The sequence below is a fragment of the Ruditapes philippinarum genome, unplaced genomic scaffold (assembly GCF_026571515.1).
Source record: "Ruditapes philippinarum isolate M1 unplaced genomic scaffold, ASM2657151v2 ctg2256_1_1_1_1, whole genome shotgun sequence".
Taxonomy (NCBI): Eukaryota; Metazoa; Mollusca; class Bivalvia; order Venerida; family Veneridae; genus Ruditapes; species Ruditapes philippinarum.
This window is the reverse complement of record NW_026862338.1, coordinates 194,640-220,753: the sequence shown is the minus strand read 5'-3', so window position 1 is coordinate 220,753 and position 26,114 is coordinate 194,640. Positions and strand designations below refer to the sequence as shown.

Genomic DNA, 26,114 nt, shown 5'->3' with positions numbered 1-26,114 from the left:
CTATGTGCTGATGTGTAACTCGGCTGTATGATTAAATATCTACAAACCCTTGGAGGTTAGATATTTATGATGATCATAGAAATTACACAAGATTTTACTCCAAATTAAGTATTTAGAAAATGACAGCTAAATTTTTTAATGGTTTATTTTATTTTCAAAGTAGCCAGTAATGAATTAAATGCTGATTAAAAAAAAAAGATAATGTGTCATATTTAGGGCTCAACGTAACACTGACTTACCTCTACTTAAGAAGTAAATATGATAGTTTTGCACTGACCCCTTGAATGATTACATGTTATATTTAGTATAAATGTATTTTGTTTTAATAATGTCAAGTAACTGTAAACTGGAATATAATATAAAGTTTATCAGTTACAGAACAAGGCATAATTATTTTGTGATATTTTCATGTTGAAAATAGAGTTATTCTAGAATTTAGAATATTTGGTAATTTCACATTTAATCTGAGGGGTTCAAACAGACTTTTACAGTTATTTTAACTTGGTGGTGTCACAGTTATAATTAAAAGATATGTCAAAAATAAGCTCAACACATTGTCCATTATTGCAGAGCTACATGTATATCTGTAAAAATATGATTGTATCCCAAGATTATATGGTGAAAACCCACACATGCCGAATTCCATATAACATCTATTGTATGTGTCTATATGTATTAAATATGATATATTATGTATATGTACTTAATTTCTCAACTCTATCTGTGATGCACAATTGTTATTGACACAATAGTGCCTGTTGACAGATGCTTTAATATATTGTTCAGAAACTAAGTCATTTAAATGTTTATTCTGCAATTCTTGGATGCAATAAGTATGGCCTTATTGTAAGGGTTTGAAAAATTATTAATTTTTATCTACAACAAAGGTGGCAGTATTTTTAAGCCTTTATTTTCATTTGTTGAAATATTTTATCTTCACAGTGTATGGATATGATCGTTGTATATAGCTGAAAATACAATATGTGGCATTTATAATGTTGATAGATCTATAAAACAACAACATTTTTCAATGTCTATTCTAGAAATGGATGAGGGGGTGGGGGCTCATATTTTTGAGAATCCCCCCCCCCTATTTTTCAGAGACAGGGGGGGAAATTTTACATAGAGAAAGAGGGAAAAAGATCAACAAATTTAAAAAAGTCTCACTTTTCAATAAAAATAGTGTTTTTCAAATCCTAAAAAAGACACTGAATTTTGTTCTTCTGTTTTCTTTGAGGTTTCACTGTATTAGTTGTATTTAACTGGTTGTAGCCACACACACACAATCAGTGAGATATATATGATATTATCTATTACAGATGATTCACTGCAATATCCTGGCTAATTAATACATAATGCATCTACAGGCTCTTTTTAAACATCATGTTATTTTGTTATTGTTATTAGAATGTATGTATGTAGTGTATGTTATAAGTATACTGCAATGGTGCTGGACATTTGGGAAGTATCAAGGTGTGAGTGATTTATTAAAGTAAGAATAGGATGCTACCTGTTAGAATGATATTAAATTTCTAACTTATTTTAAATTTTCGTTAAAGCAGCAAATCTTCAGATTCATGATGATTTTCGTGAAAATTTTGAAAATGTTATTAACAGTACAATATTGTAAAGTTACCAAAAGAATGCAATTTACACATTATCTATGGCACTTACAACCTATGTAAATTACTATAAAGAGGTCAAATTATGCAAAAATAGCCCTTACTGCGTTAGTAATGCAGTAGAAATATAGTTATACATACTGAAAAATTTGTTCATTAATCGCATAAAACATGTACATTTTTACTAGAATTTTGAGTCTTTATACCTTTTCTAAAATCTTAGTACATTTTTCACAGGTTTGATTTTATCGAATATTTTTGCTCATCTGGAGGCGTGCAGCTTTAACTCTTGTAGTATTTAGGGTTATGCTTTTCAGGGATATATTACAAGTTAAAAGGATTTTTGGTCAATAGATTTATTTTAAAGACATATATATTATCCATAATGTTGGAAAAAAGAATAATATTTTAGGTTAACTTGTTGGATTTCTAAAATGTACTTACGTTTTTTTTAAAACTGTCCATTATAGATTTTGGGGATATCAAGCCAACATTGTATAAAAATGATCTGAAATTCAACAGCTTTGTGCTCTATTAAGCATTTCGAGGCTAAATTTGTTTAATGAACTTGTGCTTTAAAGAATTTGGATGTACAGCTTTGTGCTCTATTAAGCATTTCGAGGCTAAATTTGTTTAATGAACTTGTGCTTTAAAGAATTTGGATGTATTTATTGTTAAAATTTATATGGTTTTCAATATTAAGTTAATATAAGTATTTTGGTATTGAGTATAAGTATTTTTGTAATGCAGTCTTTGTAAAATTGATAATAAACTGTTCAAAGTATGGCAAGTTCATTGCTTATATACTTTTATTGTACAAATTTTATTGATTTCCTTCAATTATTTAAGTCATTGTTTTGTAAATATGGTTTCAAAAATACAGACCATTATTTTGAATGGGTTTAGTCATGAATTCATGCATCTGTATAAATATTACATTACACATTTCCTGATCACCACATATTACTTCATAATGTTATTTTTACTTAAAATTTAGTGTTGGTCAAAATTTAAAAATTTGCCAGTAATTGAAAAGATGTTTTGCTTCAAAAGTGAAGGATTTATTCTGAGAAGAAAATTATTCAAATGTCAAATAATAAGGATAATCTACATCATTTTTCGGTGAAAGCAACCAACACTTTTTACTTTCTCTTGAAATTTTGTCATCAAAAATCAATTAATATTGGTAAAATAAAAGTGAAGGGTTAGACTGTTGTTGTTATTTTTGTTTAATAATTTCACATTGTTCATATTTCTTCTGTTCATCTTTAATTCAGAGTAATTAGATATTTGGGGATTTTATGAAATCAGCTAATAGTCTTACAGCCCTCAAGCATACATGATCTGAAACAGCTGAAGAAAAAGACTCAAAAAGGTCATCGCTTTATTTACCTCAAGTCATGATATATAGACCCCACAAGAAGCACCTTGTTTCCTCAGTAATACCAACGTTGTAAATCTAAGTTTTTGTAAAATTATTAATAATATATACTTAATTTATGGCCACTTAAATACATGTGCTATACTTGTATTTGAGAAAGTAAACCGTCCTCAAACTTCTCTCAAACACTTCTTATACTAAATGATAAAGATACAAAGTCCAAGTAACATTATTCTACCTTGATTCCTATCAAATCATTTTACCCCTTTTTTCCTTTGAAAAGTTTAGCATGTAAATAGGTTTTACAGGAATTATATCACTAAATGGTTTTTGTGTCACCTTAAAAAGGCGACATAAAGGGTTATTTTTTTAGTCGGCCTCGGTGTCCCTTAAGGCTTGTCCGGAGCATAACTCAGTCACTATAAGTCGAATTGACTCCAAACTTGGTATGCATGCTTCTTTCAATAACCCGAAGTGCAGTGCACAACAACCGATTCTCTGCATTTCTTATTTTTGAGTTATTGCCCTTTGTTAATTTTCATACTTTAATTTTATCCGGTCCATTTCTCCTGAACTATAAAAGCTATGGACTTGAAACTTCATAGGGTAAAAAGAAGTGCAGTGCAGTGCACAAGAACCGGTACTCTGCACTTCTTATGAGTCCCCTACCGGTTTACTTGAAATAACTTGAAATATGGGTAGATGGCAGTCTGGAGATTATGCACGTCTTTTTCTTTTCTTCCTATGTTGAAAATTCTGGTTGCTATGGCAACAAATAGACTGAAAATATGGCAAATTTTACACATAAACTGGATCCAGTGTTAACGCAAAAAGTAATAGAAATATTTTTATGAAACTTGTAATATGGGTAGATGGCAGTATGGAGATTATGCACGTCTTTTTCTTTTCTTCCTATGTTGAAAATTCTGGTTGCTATGGCAACACATAGACTGAAAATATGGCAAATTTTACACATAAACTGAATCCAGTGATAACTCAAAAAGTACTGGAAATATTTTTATGAAACTTGACATATGGGTAGATGGCAGTCTTGAGATTATGCATGTCTTATCTGTTCTTCCTATTTTGAAAAAATATTGGTTGCCTTGGCAACAAATAGGCTTAAAACATGGCAAATATAGCAATATTTGTGATTAGTCAAAAAGAGCTGAAAATTTTTATGAAATTGCATCTTTAATTCAAGAGTTATCTCCTCTTTAAGAATTTTACTTTTAAAATGCTATATTTTGGTAACAGGGATGTTTCAAATATTAACTTTAGAGTGTCCTTCAGTCCGTCTGTCTGTCTGTTTCCTGTGATCACTTTTAAAGAATTTTTCCAACAAATTTACTTAAAATAGAGAAAAATTGAAACATTAGTGAATGGCCAATGGCCCTTCAGAATGTTGATGGGGTTCTAACCGGTAGGGGACTTATGGATTGCTTGCAATACTATGATAATTGCTTGTTTTTTTTGTGTTATTGCCATTTGTTATTCTTACTTCTACAATGTGGAAGAGAGATAAGATGATTCCATTCAAATTGACGACGCTTACACCATTAAGCCTTACCATGCCAAATATGAATGGACTTGTTTATCTTTCAGTCTGTACAAAACCATTCATCATTTCAAAATATGTAGCGACAGATTAGCGAACAGTGCAGACCACGGGTGTGCCGGCTGATCTAAGTCTACACTGATTGTACTGTAGAATAAGTGTCCCCAGCTGTTAGGGTTTAATATTGGATTTTGATGTAGTTTATCTAAATTATTGAACGGTATGAATAAAATGATGCTTTATGCGAAGCCCTGGACAGCACATTGTTATTCACGCAGTCTAATTAGATAATCTGTTTATCAGTTTCTATATTCTTTAAAGAGTTTTTAGCGAACCACATTGGACCTATGTTCAATGCGCAGATGCGTCAGCTGGTTATCCATGTTCGTATAAAGCATTACTGCGTTGGTTTTTTGTCATGTACGTAGAAAAATGTATAAGCGTGCAGGTGCATAACATAAAGTATGTTTGATTTTTAATAACTGATTCCAAACGCATGATGTACAAAAACAAATAAACTGTAAGCGGTTCTGTAAACAGGAGTTCAAATGGCTAAGTTATAAATATACAAATATTTTCTTTCAACATACATTTGTAATTAAACTGATAAGAAAAACTTGCAGTTATAAATTGAATTTCTTACCAGAGAGAAGGCATTGACAAAAGCGAATAAAATGTATTCCTTTTATTTTTTAAAGAAAATATCGGTTACACGTTCAGTATTGTTTGTAAGAAAACAATTAACAAATATGTGCTAATTGGAAACAGGAATTTCTGACATTCCCTGTCCGAAATTTTGTTCAGATGTCTTGTCTTACTCAAGAAAATGACTATCAAAGTACTTAACATCCTTAAAGCACTGGTAGATTGTGAAGATTATTCATTAATATCTTTAATTCTCACCAGAATAACTATTTCCACATATGGGAAATTGGTCCGAGTGAAGTTCGTTAAAAAATCGACTGTGATTATGTCGCGCTATACGCTTCTTTTCTGTTGCTGCGAAAAGCTTACATTTTGACCAGTTTAGCATTTTGTGCGTTTGAAATGTATATAACAAATACATTTACACGCGCAAATGATTTCATGAAATGCCAAAGTGAAATCTTTCAAGATTTTTAAGTTTTAAATATGAGGTACATAAAAATTGCATTGAACTGTGGTGGCTGATTTGGTACGCTTTTATGCGTCGCATTGGCGCTAGCGACAACACGACAAAGCGACAAACGGCACGCTGTCGTCTTGTCGTCCTGTCTCGGCGCGGCACGCCAACCGACGTGTTGTCGTGCGGCGTGTTGTCGCGATGTCACATTGTCGCTCGGTTCAAATTGAAGGATTGGCTTATAAGCCAAGCGACAGCGTGACATCGCGACAACGCGCTGCACGACAACGTGCCGCGCTAGAGATAGAACGACAGGGCGACAACGCGCTGTTTGGCGCTTTGTCGTGTTGTCGCTAGCGCCAACTAGACGCACAAAAGCGTGCCAAATCAGCCACCATATTGAACTGTATTGTGTACGTGGTGCGTATATTGTTGTTCTTAAACATGTGCAGCAAAACAAAAACCCTTCTTTTCGAATCAGCAATAAAATTTAAAAAGAACATAAAAATCATTTTAATTATACATGTAGTTCATAGGTAGACGGGTCCGGTACTAAGAAAATAATTGAAGTATAATTTATTTTAAACAAAAAGAATAAGATAAATAAATAAATAAGAGACGGGAAGAAATAAACATTTACATTATATCGCATTAATATGCTTATCAAGCGTCCCGTACTGTATAAATTTGATTTACATACTGTCAAACTTTCTTTGCCCTGTTCAGCCTTTCTTCCAATATTTGCAAATACTTCATCAATAAAACTACAATATATGTCGGCGGTATTATTAAAATCACGTCTTAATCCTTGTGTTCAGATCTGAGGGTACCTGATGAGTATGTCGAGATAAGAAAAATAAATAATTACTTAACGGTTCATATTTGTTTAAGGAATTTTTCCTAAATTTCATTTCTTAACTGGTTATTTACTATCTCCTAAAACTGTCTAAACATTTACAAAAGTGTGCAAATGAATGAGACGGTGTTCGTGTAATTAAATACTTCTGACTTTTTTTGCTAATGATTCTTTTTTTTTTTTTTACTTTGGAAAATACTTAAAATCATTCATTGGATTTGTGAACGCAAGTGATTTCAAAAAATCGGTAAGTGTTTTGATTTTCTTTTTCTCTCTTTTTTAATTTTTTATTTGTAACTTGTATCATAAACAATGTATAGTTTGCGAATATAGCAATAATCCCAGTTAAAGCATTGTTTAAGCTAGTTAGTAATCTGCTACAGGAAATTGGTTCAGAGCCTTGCTCATCACTAACCACCAAATTGTTTGTTTATGTAAACTTCTTTCCTTATCTATTGAATAAGAATAACGTGAAAATATATGTTCTTTTTTATTAAATATACAAGGAATAGCATGTGCGTTATTTACTATTATTAAAGATGTAAATTATCGTTTTTTATAGTGGAAAAAAATCGTTTGTGTGTTATACGATATACACGAAAATATATATAAACCTACATAATAATTGTCTCTTAAGGAAAAACATAAATTTTCTACACGTTACGATTAAAGTATTTTACAGTAACAAATCTTTTTTTAAAATAAATTGCATGTAATTCATAAGTATAATACCTTTCATACTTATTTGTAATATTGACCGCTATTAAGCTAGATGCAATTAATTTAATAACAACGTAAATCGAACAATGCTACTGTGTGACAGTCTTGAATGCATATGAATTTATAACATTTTGGTATGAGAGAAATCCATTATTATCGTCAATTCTTCGACAACATAGCGTGATTTAATTAAGGCCGCGGGTTAAACCTCATTTCCGTGTCGGCCATTAACGTATTAGACATGTTTATAACATCAAATGAAATAATTTTGTTTATTTCTTTTCTTCGATTTTTCATGTCGGTTCCCTCGGGATAAATACACGCAGTTAATCTTGTTAGATGTAAGAAAGAAAACATTAGAACTTATTGATTGCGTCTTGGAATAATTCAGAACAAATCTCAAGCTTATTGAAATGCATGTATTCCCCCTTTTAGCCACTACCTCTGTTATATATTATAAGTGCATCAATACCAAAAAAGTGATACATACTTACTAATCTTTTAAGCAAGCGGTAACGGGGTTGTTTAGTCGAAAGGACACTGTTTGGGTCACAAGGGTCTGCCAGGAACGAGCGTATCTGTAAATCATACCCTGTACATCTTCCTGGGCCATATGAAGGAAAATCTCAAGCACCTCTCTGTGCATTCTTTCAGGCACGATCAGGCACCTCAGTAGAATCTCCGACATTCTGTAAGCTAGCTTGATAGTCTCATCAAATCTTTTTTTGCGGAATTCGAAACCATAGTGGTGATGGGTTAATAGGTCGAAGTCAGCGACCATTGTGGCCTTTTTGCAAGTTTCAGCAGTAATGCATTCCGGTTATTAATAAGAATATGTTTTAGGAGGGACACGAGCACATTCCTTGACATATGACGATACCTGGATATTACGAATAGAATAAAACTCAACTGTTTTAATATTACATCGCTCTAAGAATGTATTAATTGATTTTATTCCGGAATAAACTAGTCTTTAATATGAATGATTAAACGACACACGATAACTGATGCGCACCTGTACTATACAGCACGAGTTCACGAGTATAATTATCTTTACAATTTTTTATTTTTTTTGGGGGGGGGGGGGGGGGTGGGGTGGGGAGGGTGCCGTTGGGAGGGAGGTATGCTTTTCCTTTAAGGTAAAAATTTTAATAATTTAATCGTTGTAGATTTTTCTGTTTCAACAGATTTTCAACTCATGTCCACCCTTTTAGTGTCATACAACGGTATTAGATTTGTGCTCTAAAAAGAAAATACAATACATAATAGTATAATAGTTACATTAAGATAAAAGCAGAATACAAGAGAAGCCAATTATATTTACAAAATCATAATGATTTTTGTTAAAGTGTTTAAATGTATAGGTTTTACTAAAATCTTACACGAATAAACAGAAATGAAATTCAACCGTCGTCACTAAAGTTTTAAGATTGTGTCTTTTATAGGGAATCGTTAGACCGTAAACCAGGTTGGTGTATTGTTTTATAGGCGAAATTATTTGTTGGTTTTACTTATGATATAATTGTATATAGATATCTGTAAAAAATATCTTAAATATTTGTTTTAGAATTTCATAGATAAAATTAACTTGTTTTATTATAACACAATTGTTATATTTTATTCGTAATAAATTATTTGTACAGTTAAATATGAATAACTTTATCGGAGGAAAGTGTTTAAGCGTGAAATAAGATAATTCGAGTTTATTTCATTGGTCTTTTGTCGAAACTAGAAACATGAACTTGGACACTGATATTTCGAAACGAATGGACATGGAAGGTAATCAAATAGTGCACGGGTTTTTCGCATTTTCTTACAGTACTGCATCTCTGGTGACTTGATCACTTTCTACTATTCCTATTTATTTAATGTCTATTTAATGTAAATGCATTTAAATGGTTCAAATTTTTTAAAGTTAATTTTGCAGAATATATCATTTATAATCATTTCCATGGAATCAAGTAAAAACAGTATAATAAATAAATAAACAAATAAATAAATAAAATTCATTTGATCAAACAGTTAATCTTAAAAATGTTAGTAAAGAAATAGCCTTAATTATTAATATTTTCACCGATTGTAATTCTACATAAAGAAAGCGAAATGTCGAGTAAAAACATAATGTTATATACAAGAAGTAGTTAATTAGTATTTTAATGACTAAAATATAACATGATTTTTGTGCGTACTAATACATTTACAAATACATCAAGTTACTACCACTCGTGTCAATATTTACTTTGTTTGAGACCGCTGTCACTCTTTTTAAATTATCTTAATTTAGTTTTTCAAATAAACCCGATCTTTTAAATCACCAATTATAGAGGTAAGTCAATTCTAATATACGTTAACTAAACACAAACCGGTGTGTATATCAGTTATACGGAGATTTTATAAGCAATTATTTATATTTGTTATTAAGATTTTTAGATATACTGATTACAATGTAAAATAAATGCTTTAACGAAATTATAAGGAGACTAAGATCGTCAAACTTTGTTGTTTGTCCATGTTATGACAAGAGCCCCCCTTTCCCTACACGAACAATAAGTAAAGGACCTTCATACACATATCACCAAGCACTTCAATAAATTTATAAATAAAAAGCCAAGAGATGTGTGTGCTTTCAAAAAAATATGAGCAAAAATAGTGTTATAGGAGATTTTCTCCCCTTAATTACACTATCACAGTACCCTCCAACTTGATTCAACTTTGTCAGATTATCATATTAATATTATATCATATACATTTTAGTAGATGAAGTCAGAAAAACAAAACAAACATATCTCATTAACTTGTTGTTCTTCATTTCATAAACATACTCTTGTACAATGTAAAAATATACCATGACAACTAAACTATGTATGGACGTACAGCCTAATCACTTTCCAGCAGGTAATATGAGGCAGTAATTTGAACAATTTGCAATGGTTATACTGGGTAGAATTTATTGTTAAGTGGTTCAGTCGGTCGGTAGAAAAAGAGGCCAATGGACCTCTATCAAATAAAAGAAAACAACAAGAACTGGTCCTTGTCCCATTTCGGTCGCATGCACGTCCGTCTACCCATCCGTCCGACTAATCGTTAGTTTGTTTTTTTATAATTTTCTTTTTTTTGACATCATAAAGTTGTTGAATGTTCTTTGGTTTTTATTTGTATTTCAAAATTGAGCTGTTGTGGATGGCACAAATATTTCCCTTATAGTGTAACTATAGTAATTGTAGTATTGCTACCCATCTATTCGTCATATTGCATGGTGAGTTATTATAAAACATTAACTTTATATACACGTATGCGGATGTTTCTTAATTCAAAATTTCACCATAACCATTAATGAATGTTGAAATTCTGCTTAAGTCGTTGCTGGAGGGCTTGGACGGTAACTTGCACTTTCCAGCATCGCCCATGAACAAGCCCAATCAAACAGAGCCTGCAGCATTTTCAATTTTGTCGTTTAGGGCGTGATTTAGGGATTCCGTTTTTCTCTTATTTGTTATTAAAGAGACATCGAAGAAAAGAGTGATTTTGTACACACGTGCTTGTTTGTTTTCAGTTTGAAGATTGAAGACTTTGTAAAAAAACAAACACCCACACTACTGGTGTAGAATGGAGATATTTGTCTCTTTTACATAACCCGTTCTGTACATGTTATTAAGATATCAATAAATTAGCAAAAATATGTCTACAGTATATTGATTTACATGTATTCGCGCTTAAGAAGAATTCGCGAGTCAAATATCGCCGCGGAAACCTCCGCAGATATTTTTACACATACAGTAAGCTATTAAGCATTTGATTTGATGATTATTTGTTGATTTATTTGTTTAATCAGGGACACGTGATACACCGACACCACGGACATCGAGTACACCAAAGACACTCAGTACAGACCGCACAGAGAAATCTTCTGAAAGTCGGAGAGGGCGGAAGTTAAACTTTAGAACTGTTGCTAGACTTGTTAAATGGAGTACCGAAGCTGCCAAGGTTTAAATCTTATAAGAATTGCTACAGTTTCATGTTTATGAAAAATCGCATAATAGAAATTTATAACTGAAATTACACGTCATTTGTTGTAATATCTGAGTATATCGTTAAATTACGAATCTATCTTACAAATATCCTCTTTATAATAATTAAACAAAGTAAAGTTGGTAACACAAGTCAATGTCTTTTTCATAGGGTCAAACATGTGAAGGAATTCAGCCTCAGTTGGCAAGCTTTTTCATCATTCATGCGCGTTGTTTGGCATGAGTTTTGAATATTTTGCATATTTCTAAAATTCGGGTAAATTCACTGCAATTTCACATTATCTATTTAACACAACTTAGTGTCTTCACTCAAATTTGTATTAATTATTAATTATTGTAAGCTGGAAACATTAATAATATCAAATATCTTAAAATCATATTATACTTTTTTGTTATCATTAAGAACGTGGACAGAAATAGCCCAAAGCATATTCACGACTGGACACAAGGATTTCACAAAGAGCACGACGAACAGTCTGGATACGAATTGAACATGAGACGCAGCACGGTCGCAGACGTCACGCGTAACGCGCGTCGTCGATCTTCTACAACAGCACAACGTCAAGGTCAAGTACGAAAACAGTCTGTAGGTTCGGTTGTGAAGGATATGGATAAATCTAGACCAAGCATTTCACATCCAAGATCAAATTCTAGTCTTCTAAGTATGGCAGTCAGAGAAGAGGTACAAAAACGTGTAAGTAAATATGTCCTGTTTTGCAGGAATGACTACAATATACATGTTTTGTACAAAATTAAAGTACAACTGTTTTTTAAAGCAAGTAATTTGATATGAGATGATAAAGAATCCACATGCTGATATAAATTTCCTTTGTTGTTTTTTGTCATTCAAATTTCACTGTATTTAAACAATTAAACAGAGATAACGGTCCTTTCGTGATTAAGCAGTATATTTATTATTTCAACTTTTTTCAGCGATTGATGTCAAAATTTAAGTTTATTGTACGCCTTGGTTTGCTGGTCCATAGATGGTGGAAGAAACATAGTCATTCAGAGTGAGACCTGATTTTATTTTTACCTCTCGTGAATAAATTTCATATTATTATTTATTCATTTACTTAATTAATTAGGGGCGTCCGTGGCCGAGTGGTTAAGGTCCTTGACTTCAAACCACTTGCCCCTCACCGCTGTGGGTTCGAATCCCGACAGGGACTTTGGATTCTTTCATGTGAGGAAGCTATCCAGCTAGCTTACGGAACGTCGGTGGTTCTACTCAGGTGCCCGTTCGTGCCTGAAATAATGCACGGAAGGGCACCTGAGGTCTTCCTCCCCCAGTAAAGCTGGAACGTCGCGATATGACCTATACTGTGTCGATGTGACGTAAAACCCAAAAACAAACAAAACTTAATTAATTATCAATTATTATCTTGAATCCCCATCTTGAGGTCTTTAATTTGTATATTATTGTCAGAGACACTTTCAGTGTTTCCCGCCTACCTAGAGGTATACTGGTATGACACTTAGGTAATCCTCGCATGTATCAGTGCTATACACTGGGCAAAGGGCATGTAGAAGAACCAAGGGGTCTCTTCAATAAGAGTTAGGGACTGGTTCCCGGATCCCCTTGTATCTCATAGCTGTCTCTACAGTCTGTTGAGGTAAAGACCTTACTGGAAATAAGGGCTTGCACTTTCGTAGGTTATCCTTGACCGCCCGATCTAAAGAAATTATATTCAATTCAATCTTTATGAGCCTTAATAAATAAATTTTACTCTGTTTTAGTAATTACAAAAAGGATATATTTTAAGTACCCAATGATTCCTTTATTTTACTATTATTTTCTTTTACAGGGTGTCACAGACACACCCATTCTATATGCAATATCAGATGATCAACGATCTCTCACAATCTGACCCTGATAATGCCATCCAGTTCAAAGCCTCATATTTTAAAGCCAACAAACAGGTGAGTCGTTATATTATAATAATATCAAATTATATTCACATTTTGGTAATCTGTTGAAATGAGAGCTCTCAACACATCCGTTTAAGAGCCATCGGCCAACACAAAGCTGTAAAAGATAAACACAGATTGTTTCTAAAATTATTCTAAGAAACAACGACACATTGGGATTTTTCGTATCGAACTGCGCCCAAAATGATAAGAAAACTGTTCTATGTGGCACAGCATTCTTCAATTAAAATTAAATAACAAAAAAACCCGAATATTTTTAGAAACAGTGTTTACTTTTTTAGCTATGTTTTGGTCGATGGCTCTACAAGGGAAGTGTCGATGGCTCTCATTTATTAAACAGATCATCAAAATGTGAAATAGCGGTGTAATATAAGTGACTATTGGTTGTTAAGGGATACTGCGGGAAACATTTATCACGTACGTCCTCTATCGTCGTGTAAAAGAGGAGGTTTGGAAGCGTTTTTAAAAGTCACTGCGGATAAATCTTATACTAGTATGACAAACAAAGAATTCACTAAATTGTAACCTTAATGTTTTGTTTTTAAAAAGAGTATCCCAACAAAGCCACGATGCCAAACAAATGAGTTTCCACAACCTGTTGTCATAAACGAAAACAACTCTTTTAATATACAATAAAAATGAGTATTTTAATGCTATTTGCTTGCCAAAGAAATTTGTTTTTTGTCGTATTAATGAAGCTAATAAAATGAATGTCCATTTTGACATTTGAACTTTTAATATAACACATGTTGTATGTACCTATTAGATGCGAATGTCGCAAGAAGCGAGGCGTATTCTTACAATGGAGCCGGAAGAAAGATCAAAGGAAGAAGTATACTATGTAAGTAAAGACTCTTTTTGTCACGTACCTTTCACCAATTCTTCAGCAGCGTGTGTTAATGTAATGTTTTTGTAATACAAAAAGATTAATGCGTATATCAAACATGTGCGTGCAGTCTGTTACATGAAACTCATTACATAAATGTATACATTTGCATGCTTAAAAAGTAGTGCAACAGTTATAGTTAAAAGTTTATTTCCAGTATTAAACTAGTAATCAAAGAACATACTTGTGTCTCCTATTTCTCATTAAAGTTATATTTTGTCTCCATGTAATATAGCAACATACAAAACCACATAATATTTACAATGCCATATTAAGACATGTGTGCACAAAGTTTTTGTATGGCGTAGTTGGCAAATACTCAATATAAAAAAAATCGACTATTATGCATGTAGTTAATTGTAAGTAAATAATTCTTACCATCATGAGTAAAAATATATGTGCCAATTTAAACAGCAGATGACATGCGTTCTTATATATACATCAAATTCAATGCATTACTTGTTGTATAAATAGATTAAACAATCCAAGGCCTAGACTTAATATGTCCTTTTAAAAGTATTCTTACAACTCCCAGAACAGATTGATCCGAACGACACACTGTGTACACAGTAAAAGGGTACATAAATATAAATCATTTATTTTCTAACAGGCAATGATAGCATTACGAGGTATTGACTGTATAGCAGATTACCCTCTACGGATGCAAGAAGCTCTTGCCAGACACGGAATGTTCCAAAGGTATATAATATGTATGTTTGTCATAGTTCCGTCTTACAGAATAATGTTTTTACGAAGAGTTGTCTACTCCTATGTGTATGTTTATGCTAGGATATTTTTCTAGAAACAGTTTTTGAATACTTTTTTTCATAATTTAATTCAGATGTTAACCATATTTTCTAACTCTGAACTGTGTTTTTTAATGTTCGGTGCATAATTTACTTTGTAAGTAGAAAAACGTTTTATCTATTAGAATCTTGTGCTCGTACAAACCTGGCTCACATATTAATTTTGACACTGAAGTCTTCAACCCATAACTGATTATATTTAGATGAACATTAAAGATGCCGTTTATATATTTTCAGTTTCGACCCAAAGCGAATAATAGTGAAACAAGGACATCCTCCCCTTTATTTTTACTTCATTTTGTATGGGACAGGTAATGTTTGTTTTATGATGAATTTAATTCTTGGCTTGCTCATTTGCCCTGCTCTGAAATAAGAACAGTCCATTTTAAGTTTCAAGGGATTTCAATATCAAAATATAAAAAATGAGTTACAAGCAGTATAGATTTTGATCAGACTGTATAGGTTTTCAGGCGTGTCTAGCTCTTTTATCCTTGGACGTCCGTGGCCGAGTGGTTAGGGTCGTTGACTTTTAATCACTTACCCCTCACCACTGTGGGTTTGCCGACAGAGACTTTGGATTCCTTCATGTGGGGAAGCTATCCAGCTAGCTTACGGAAAGTCGGTGGTAAATATGGTTCTACTGAACTCTCAGGGACCCACGGGCATTGATTGAGCCTGAAATAATGCACGGAAGGGTACCGGATGTCTTCCTGCAGCAGTAAAGCTAGAAAATACCCATATGATCTCTTCTGTCTGTGTTGGTGTGACTTAAAATTCGACAAAAAAATCTAACACAAGCCCTGTTATACTGACGACAAAGGCTTATTTCTTCCAGATTAGGCTGAGCAAGCGATAACCAGTATATCATGCTATATATATATATATAAATAGATATATCTATCTGCAATTAAAATCTTTAGAAGGTTAAAAATAAGAAGAAAAAATTCAATACTTATAGAATAAGAAATTTATTTGATAATTGTTTTGCGATGCTCTCAATATTCATACGGTGTCTAACAGCATGTGCCATCGTTCAGTTTGTCTACCAGCAACCTTTTATATGACGTCAATCAAATTTTGGTATTTTATTCTTAATACACATTATGCCTCAGAAATGAATTAATCTTTATTTATACGTTTAAAACCTAAAGAAACTAGCACTTATAGTGAAATAATTTTGTCATAAAAGTAGTCAAATGTACACAAAGCAGTATTTTGACTTAATACTAAATCTCTATAACTATACTAGTTACCACAAGGGAACAGAAGCAAAAGTTCAAATAATTGCCAATGAGTAATTTTTTGAAAACTATACAGCACACCAAAAAAAGAGCTTTTGAGAAATAAAAATAAAAGTATTTCAGATGCATAATGAGCCTTTGAAGTCCCTAATTTGTCCTTATTCCACGATGTGATCTGATCGTCCAGAGTCAAAGTCATCAAGAAAAGAGGTATAAATAGTACAACAATCACGTAATTGCGTTTTAAAACATTAAAGACAAATTTAAAATTCAAATTGACAAAACAACGGGAAAGTGCTGTGCATATGCTTTGACCTTAAACAAAGTATTTCTGTTTTGGTTTAATAACATACTTCTTTTCGTAGTGGTTGTAGCGACGCTGGACACCGGTGAGCCATATGCCAAAACGAGAGTTACATTGAGAAGGGGAGAGAACTTCGGGGTAACATTTATTTGAAAATCTTTAACAATTTGTTTGGGAGAAATAAAAACTTTTCAGGGAAGATTTTAGATTAGATATATTTTAAGACTATTATTCCAAGAGTTTGTATTTAGAATATGACGTACACATATTTATAATCTTATTTATATATCATTAGTTTTCTTTAAGCGTTTATAGAAATTCTACATGTACAAATGTCTCAATTTTATAGGTATCTAAATCATGTATTTTTAAATAGTGCTGCATTTTTTTTAAAAAAACTTGTACTGTTAAATATTTGCTGGTTGAGGAGTTTATATAAAATGTGTATATATACAACGTTTGCGTCGTTTAATATGCAAGTATAAAAATACATTTGTGTTTTAACCTTTCATATTAAATGTGTGCCATTTTAATAGTTTATACTATATGTTTGTGCCATTTTAACAGTTCATACTACATTTGTATAACTTTAACAAGTTTTGGCGATTAAACACTTCATTGACATACTGCACTTTAGTAATAGATAATTGATATCACCGGATAATTTTCAATATTAGAGCTAAAGAATATGTAGTATTTGCTGTATATTTCAGCATTTAAATTTGTATCATGTTTCTAAATTAATATATTGTTGTCAACTTCTTTTATATCGTATTGTTTAAACTATTTCTAGGCTGAAGTAAGTATAATATACAGTATGCTGTGTTTTGCAAACTGTCAAATGCTTTCTAAAAAGAATGCTGGTGAAAAACCAAACGCACAGTTTGAACAACTTTGCACAGATTTCTTTTCATGAAAGTCTCATTTCTCCTGGATTGAGACACTCTCTGTCAAATGCTTTATAAAATAAATGTTGATGTAATAAAGTGTGGTTTGAAAATTCTGTACAGATTTCTACTGTATACATGTACCTGCAAGCAGTCTCACTTCTCTTACATATGAACACTGAATTGCTTTTGCTAGTCAATGACTTAAAACATTTTTTACCATATGTTGTCACATGTATATAGACAATAACTATTACATAGAATTCTCTACTATCATATTCCTTGTTGCCTTCAGATTATAACAATGTTTTAAAATTCTATTTTCAAAATGATACAAAATTTAAATCATTTCAGCAAAATTGTATGTCAATATTTAAACAGTTTTGTTTATGAGCTTAAATTGACATTATAGGAATTAAAATGGTTTGATGTACATGAATTAAGATTTCAGAAAAAGATTAATACTTGATTAAAATCTTAATCAGCTGAGATATACTTATATGAGTGACACAATAACGAAATAAATTACGATTCCGCCCTGAGAACAGCAAAATAAATTCACTTTCTTTTTCCTACCATACGCCACATCATAATCATTAAGATAACGCAACTAAGCCAGAAATGCTAGACGCTTACTTACACTGAATATTGGTTGATTATTTCCATATGAAATCAAATGTTTTCTCAATCATTTAAATTTAAAGGTAAAGTTGCTTCAAAAGTAGTATCAAAATAGTGTGCCATTCAGCATTATTCCCAGATTTCGTTTTTATACACATCAAATATGCGACAAAATGATATAGATTATCGTCTTGATGCATAGTCGCTTTCCAAATATGTATAATATTCGTATATATTATTCTTTGTCAAATTGCAGATAAACGTCAGGAAAAACAAGCCTATTGTTTGCCCAACCGCAGTTTTTTAGAAATTAAACTAGCATTGTAGCTTCTTTAATTAGAAGAAAGTTAATTGTTCTTTCTTTCAAATATCACTTTAAACTCATCACAAATTGTAAATGACAAGTGTTTTATTAGGAGAAATATTTTTATACAGAATAATGTGATATTTTGTATTCATTATAGGAGTTGGCAATAGCACATAGAATACCGCGTCAATCTACTGTATTAACAATGGAATATACAGAGTTTCTAACCATTGATTGTGATGTAAGTTTATACAATTATCATATTAAATTAATTATTTTATATACATTATCGAATTTGTCATTATTTGTACCTCCGTCATTTTATTGGGTTTGACTCCATTTTCAAATTATTACCTATGAAAATTGAAAACAATAAGACAACTTTTGATATTAAATTTAATTAATGGAATTTTTGGGACAAGAATTTTACAAATTTTCATGTAAGAGTATATGGATTTTTTAGATATTAAAAATACGAATAAGCAGAACAATTATTCTTGTTGCAAAGCCTTATTATAAGAACTGCAGGGCCTCTACATTTTTGTTAATTAATATGTTCTCTGATGCTTGTAGCGTTGTTTATTTTTTTCCAGACATATGAGAATATATTTATGGCCGGTGGTGTAAAAACTATACATGATCCGGACCATAACAATTTTATGAGGTAATATCATGATATGTTTAAAATTCATAGAAGGATGTCTTTAGATTTGTTTTAAGATTGATATATTGATTGATATATTGATAGATTGATTGATTTATATATTGATAGATTGATACAGCCCAACACTATTCACTGTGACTTTAATTAAGCATTGTGTATTTATAATGAGAAAATATCATCGCTGGAGAAAATAATCCGAAGAAAATTTCAATGTTTTATTTATGAATGACAGATTTCCCAAAGTCTTACAAATTGAACAGTTTAAAAGATGCCCTGCTAGACTCTGGGTCATTGTTTGTTTGTTTTTAATTATAACATGCTCGTAAAAGAAACTACAAAAGAATGACTCTTTTTCTCTTTCTTTTTTTCAGATCAATGTATTTCCTACGAGACTGGCCGCTAGAGAAATTACAATCAAATCCAAAAGCCTTGGAGTTTTGTTATTTTAGGTAACTGTGATAAAAAAATAATCTCACCACTGAAGCTCCAACTAAATAATTAATATTTAGGATGGGACTTCACAACGAAATCCTGTTTTAGTGGTGCAGGCTAAAGTACCGCTCGGTTACATTTGGCACAAAAATATGATTTGCAATTTCCCCCAAAAAGCATGTAATATCTAACATAACTAGAGGAGTTCTAGACATGGTATCAAATAGCAGCTGTTCACCGTCCGTGCAAACTTATCTTATGCTACACATTTACCAATATACATTAGTAAATTTATCCATATAAGAGAAAAAAAGAAAAATACAAAAGTTTGCTATTATAACATTAAACATTTTTAAAATCTGTTTTTTTATTTAGCAAATACGGATCATTTTTCAAAACTCAGTTTGTTAAGTTTATGTTATAATATTGCAGAAGAAATACAGTAATGGTAAAGGATAGCAACATGTCTGACTGGATTTACATAGTCAAATCGGTAATTATCTTTATCATTGTAATGATTATAACATATTAGTACTGACTGATTAATTAATTAATTAAGTCTTGTCATAATTTATTAATTTTCCTGGATTATCCATAACCATTTTTATACATTTTGTTTTTCAAATGTCTGGTACGAGTAGATTGAGATACCAATATTTTTCTTTAGAGAAATTGTTTCTCACCAGTGAAAAAAGAATCTGAAGAAAGCGTGATCTCTCGGAAGCATTAATCACAACAAAATTACATGAAAATTGCAGACTCGGCTTGACTGAGTCTGTACATGAGAGATAATGAAAAAGTGCAACATCCCTTACGCCCCCTATCACCGGCTTGAGCGGTACTCATATTTCAACACTTAAAAGCCATGATCCCGAAGGACTAGAACAATATAACAACATGCAACCAAGAAGCGGATTCTTTATATTTTGTTTTAGATGTTTTCGAGTAATGAACCATATGCCTTACTTAAGTACAAAGTGCCTTGCTTTCAGACGCACTATATTTTCTTATCTATATTTTCTCTTTCATCAAGGGATCTTTACGAGTGTATAAAAAGTTACAGAAATGTTATCCAACTGTAAATAGAAGAACTGGTAACTACACAGAGTTGGCCAACACGGACGGCTACCATTGTTTTATGAGTCAAGAGTCCGAGTATCACCGGTATGCCATGTACAATCACGTGCCGTTACCACCACCATTGTCACCGGATACAGACTCGGACGAGGAGGACCATACATTTGTTCTCTTTAAAGTTGGTGTTTTATGTTACATAAGTGTGGTCAATATAGAGAATTTATGCAAATTTAATTGCCTTGTTATTTAACAATACACTTAATGGCAGCAGAATAATCTTAAATGAGGCCGAAGCAAAGTTTTGAATGTTGTAAATAAATCAATGCTTTACCTGTGCAAAAATTGAGTAAGCATGTCACGTTTGCAATTATAATGCACCTATAATCGAAAAAATATATCAGTTATATTATTAAATGATTAATTTTTGGAACAGTGGTAACTCATGACGTGACTCAGATCTCTTCAGGGATGCTTAATTCTTTTAGCTTTCCAATAAAGTTATTATCGGGAGTTTGGTTGCTATATCAAAATAAATATTGGTGAAATTTCTTTACCATGTTGCCATATCTCCTAAACAATGTATATATGATGTATATAATTTAATTAAGATGTGTTAAAAGAAAGAAAGAACGAAAGAAATGATGATAATGTATAATCAACCTAAAATGTATTTCAATAAGAAAAAAATCATCCATTATTTTTTTTTTTAGCGCGTTACGAGTTAATACTTCTAGGGTTTTTGAAGAGGTGAAGTATAAATAAAACCTGACAATATTTCAGACAGGAGGTATAGTAGAGGAGAAGGAGAATCTTCTAGCGTTACCATTACTACAGAGAGTCGAGCGTTTGATACGACCTAGAACAGCAACAGGCGGTGTCATAGAGACGTATGGTCATTCTAAATTTAGTAAAGCTAAGAGAAATATACAATCGGCAAAGAGCGATGGTAACAGATTACAGGTAATGATATTATTCACAGAATGAGAGGAATTCAGAATTTAAAACTACTCTTTAAATTGATGAAGAATAAATTATTGTAGATTCATATGTTATAAGCTTAAAGCATTGTAATTTGATGACGCCAGTATCAAATTGATTTCAGTTGACGAACTACTAGGAGAAAGCATATATTTAGACCTTATCTTTGTTTCTACATACTAGTAGTATTGTACCGTTTACGTTTTTTTTTATCTTTTTCTTGTGATTTTACTAAGTTTGGTCTATGTAAACTTCTGGTTCTATCTATTTCTGATATAGAAATAAAACTATGGTATACTTGTTTCTAAATTTGTTTATCGTACACTGTAGACATTTAAAAGAACAATTTACAACATTTCTAAATGTAAATAAGGGAAAAATTTTAAGAGTAGTACAATAAATTTATTGTTTTAAATTAATTGATGCTCACAGTGTGGCAAAGTGTGGAGAAATTGTTTCTATTTTAAGATGACTGCATCCACCCCGAGGGCTGACTCATCGTTTTCTACTCCTAGTACAGCAGATATCTCATTAGGTGAGTCATTTTGAAGGTTGACATGTATATGTAACTGGTATACCATTCAGATGATATATCTATATGCTTTAATATATTAGTAGTGAATAATTTTATTATTCAATGCCAGTCATTGTATTGTATTATTGTATTGTATTGCATTGTGTATTATATTGTATGTATTTTATTGTATTTTATTGAGATGGTGTAGCCATATTTAGCCTAAAACAGACTGTTGTTGTTCATAAGTGGATTTCGAAATAAAGAATTATTCTTCTTCATGCCGATTTTGCAACAGTAAATCAATACAAAGAATACTAGAAATCGCTTAAATGACATTCATTTGTCATAGAGTATACATGCAATAATTTGGATTGATGATGCCCAAAAATGGAAAATGGGAAGGACATGTCAAGTTTGGTAGATCTACTTGCAAAAGAAATTAAAAACGAAAATCAAATCCGAACCTTTATACCATCACCAATATTGTATTTACGCTGTAAATTACTAGACTTGCATTGGAATAACTATATATTCTAAAATCGTCTATAAATATTATGTATCTATAAATGTTATGTAACCTAACTAGAGGTTTACTGGTACGAAACCCAGGTAATCCTCGCATGTATCAGTGCTATACACTGGGCATGTAAAAGAACCAAGGAATCTATTCAATAAGAGCTAGGGACTGGTTCCCGGATTTCCTTGTATCTCATAGCTGTCTCTAGTGTCTGCTGAGGTAAGGACCCTACTGGAAATAAGTGCTTGCACTTTCGTAGGTTATCCTTGACCGCCCGGTCTAAAGAAAATCAATCAATCAATCAATCAATCAATCATGTATCGTTGTGTATTTTTAATCACATGACACAAATGTTCTTCACATTAATATATCTATAAACGTATATCTTAATACCAGACATTCCAACACCAACGCCTGAAGTACCGTCGGGAAAAAGAACTCTAATGGACGACTTTGAGAGTTCCGCACGAATGAAGGTACGTTTTAAACTTAACACTCAATTTACTTGAAGTAAAAAATTAAATTGAATTCTATGTAGATTCTAGATCCAGATTTGTAGTTTCGCATCTTAATTGTTCTCAAGCTTAAAGTTTAGAGTTTTCATTGTTTGATACACATATAGTATACATTATATTATTTGGAAATAATAACAGATGCAATAAGTAAAACATATCACTGCTAATTATCTTCATTAAAGAATGTAGAACATGAGAAAAAGTTGATGACATCGGAACGCAATAGTTCGGGCGTTCATATACTCGCGCAATCTGACGTCAATCCAAACGCCATCAGTACACGTCATCACGTCTTTGTCACAGATGTGGTATATAAATTGCACGTGCACCCGTTTGATTATTTAAGTTTACAAAGTTCACATGCATTGCATTTCATGTAAACATTCGTAAACTCAGATTTTGCTTATATCACAATTAAAACTACGTTATAAATTTTCAATATTTTTTATTCTATAAACATGTTTTAATAATTTTGTTACTACATTTCAATTTTAAAAATGGCGAAATGCAATAGTACATACACAGCACTGTAAGCGTGCATCCGTTAATTTTAAACTTTCCAAAAGTTCCAAACTATGTACATTGGACATAAGTCGTTATTTCAAGTCGAGATAGATATTGTGGAATTTCGTTGTAACTGAATTTTAAGTAACCTTCCCTTTTTCAATATATCAGGCAATATATTTGTGCATGCATTTCAATTCAGTTTGATTGCAAATCTTTATGAAAAAAGGCTTTTTACACATTTTTTCATAAGTACCAGTTTTATCTTGCAAGTTTCGTATTGGAGCTTTTCGACCCATTGCAAACTCAAGAAAAACTGCATTATATTGTTTTTTGTTTGTTTGTTTGTTTGGTTGTTTGGTTGGTTGGTTGGTTGGTTGGTTGGTTGGTTGGTTAATTTGTTTGAAGGCATTTGTGTGTATGTTGAAGTCACCATCATCTGTTTTTCTCATTTACTTTTTTTTATTTTCAGAAATATTTCACGACATAAAATACTTTTTTTACTAAAATAACGATTATTATTGTGTACAAATTAAATAGATTTTCTTATTTCTTTCTTAAAATCAATTTTTATGGCAAGTGTACGTCAAAAATGCATTCCATGTACGTCAAAGATGCATTCTAATAACGTAACGATACGTTTTTGATTGATATTGTATGTGTTTATCAAGGAACTCTTATATATAAATGATCTGAATATTTGTAGACTCAAATGCATATAAAATGTGCTCAACATTTAAGGATGATATTTTTCTTGCAGAAAAAAGAAATAACTGCAGCAGATCTAGATCCTGAATTTGTACTGGTGCAAACTTTAACAAAAGGACAGGCTTTCGTAAGTGTCCATGATGATTGAAAGATAACAAAAAGAACGTTCTTCATATAACTTATTGAGCATTTTTGTAGAAAATTCATTGTTTGCTTTTGCTACATGAAAATTAACATTTTCAGATGAAATATAAAGCTTTGAAACAAAGTTTGAAAGGACACGTTTTGTCCTCTTCCACAATTAACCACATGAATCTATCTGTTACGTTGTGTTTATTAGTCAACTAAAATGACAACAAAGAATACACGTACTCACATATATAGTATCTTCCGTGTTATAAAGTATATATATGTATATATTGATAAACAATTACATTTGTACATTTAAATTTCCTTCTTTTGCTGTTAAAAACTACTACGCAATTATGAATTATAGGGTGTACAGCACACACTGTTGGAGAACCAGCCAAGTTTGATCCTCGTTAGTGGAGGTGCCGAGTGTGTCATGCTAAATAAGAAATTCTACAAGGAGCAGATTGATCCTAATATGATGCAGAACTTAAAACAACAGGTATATATTGATTTTCTATGGAAAACAGGGTTAGTTTTAGTTCTCAAGATTTAAAATGAATTATCTTATTAAATTCCGAAGATTAAGACCATAAACCGGTGCTAAGAATGATTGACTTGTTGCAGTTAGCTGATCATAACACACTCGTCTAAAACCAGTCCATTTGTTTCAATATTTACAGTGTTATTATTGCTGTCGAGGAGATTTTTCCCCTAAACTTATTATTTAACTTAAGATTGAGTATTTTTTTAAAAATAAATATTGTCGACAATTAAATATTATTTAAAAATTATACCTAAAAGTTCGAACACGATGCGTTTTACATATGATCAACACCCAATTGTAAAAGTGCAGGCTGTTAAATAAGCATCGGAAACATTCCTGTTTTTAGATTCTATAGGCATGTGTGTCAGAGATAATAAGGGTTAATGCTTCTTCTACGAGAAGTTTGTTATTCAAAGATCTCTTAGAGGTTATACGTTACGTAAGAAAATAACAAAAGTTAGTTCAAACTAACAGTTGTAAAACGACTTTACTACGATTGAAAAGGGACTTTATTGACAATGTTATACAGAGTATTCAGATATGATATTTTTATTTTTGCATTTTTTATATCTTTTATCATTTTGTTTTTTCAGATATCTCCATTTCCAACAGATGAAGAGCTACAAGAAAATTTACAGATCCGGGTGAATTGGTTAAAGTATAAAAAGATCACACTAGAGAAATTAAGACAAACTCAACAAGATGGTAAACCACCAAAACAAACAGTTAAAAATAGACGACTAGTATTCAAATGATAACAACTGTGAACTAGTATTTTAATTATTGAATGGATGTTTGCCGGTGTTTGTTAGTTTTATAGAACTTGCAATAAATCAGAAGTTAGCCTTGAAGAATTGGCAGTGGTTTATTGAACTTCTTTATTTCTGAGAGACATGTTCAAGATACGAATGTTATTCTGAGATTTGCAACATTTGTAATAAAATACAATGATATACTTTTATATACTTAATCGCAACAATCATTTGATTTGGAACCATTACTATCATGTTTTGTCGTAAGAACGCGTGAAAGGATTGTGCTTTTACTTCGTTAGTTTAAACAATGTTTATTTATAAGCTATACATTTACATAATAAGGTACATAAAATAAAAAATTACGGACTGAAAAGCCATTTTGAAAATCTTTCCGTAAATGAGCGTTGTGTTGATAGTAAATGGCACATTTGCTGTACCTTTCAAACAACAACGATGCAGGACGTTCGAAACAAAATACAAAAGGAAATATACAATATGCCAATGCTTCTAAGTTTAATGT

General features: G+C 31.7%; 1 protein-coding gene across 5 annotated transcripts; it reads left to right on the top strand.

The window, feature by feature from the left end:
• The first annotated feature begins 6,409 nt into the window (after positions 1-6,409).
• Positions 6,410-25,794, top strand: LOC132718728 (uncharacterized). 5 transcript variants are annotated; one of them, XM_060702447.1, is made up of 21 exons: positions 6,410-6,537; positions 11,072-11,223; positions 11,671-11,961; positions 12,201-12,280; positions 13,076-13,190; positions 13,966-14,040; positions 14,696-14,784; positions 15,129-15,202; positions 16,498-16,574; positions 18,409-18,492; positions 18,845-18,915; positions 19,287-19,364; positions 19,780-19,840; positions 20,381-20,602; positions 21,205-21,384; positions 21,871-21,937; positions 22,833-22,912; positions 23,134-23,259; positions 24,216-24,290; positions 24,660-24,794; positions 25,433-25,794. In XM_060702447.1, the coding sequence occupies exons 3-21, from the start codon at positions 11,761-11,763 to the stop codon at positions 25,592-25,594; spliced, it is 2,052 nt and encodes a 683-aa protein (XP_060558430.1). In that variant the 5' UTR covers positions 6,410-6,537; positions 11,072-11,223; positions 11,671-11,760; the 3' UTR covers positions 25,595-25,794. The 5 variants fall into 5 exon arrangements, with proteins under 5 accessions (XP_060558430.1, XP_060558428.1, XP_060558429.1 ...); XM_060702445.1 differs by lacking the exon at positions 6,410-6,537 and adding an exon at positions 6,592-6,766; XM_060702446.1 differs by lacking the exon at positions 6,410-6,537 and adding an exon at positions 8,604-8,707.
• Positions 25,795-26,114: the final 320 nt, after the last annotated feature.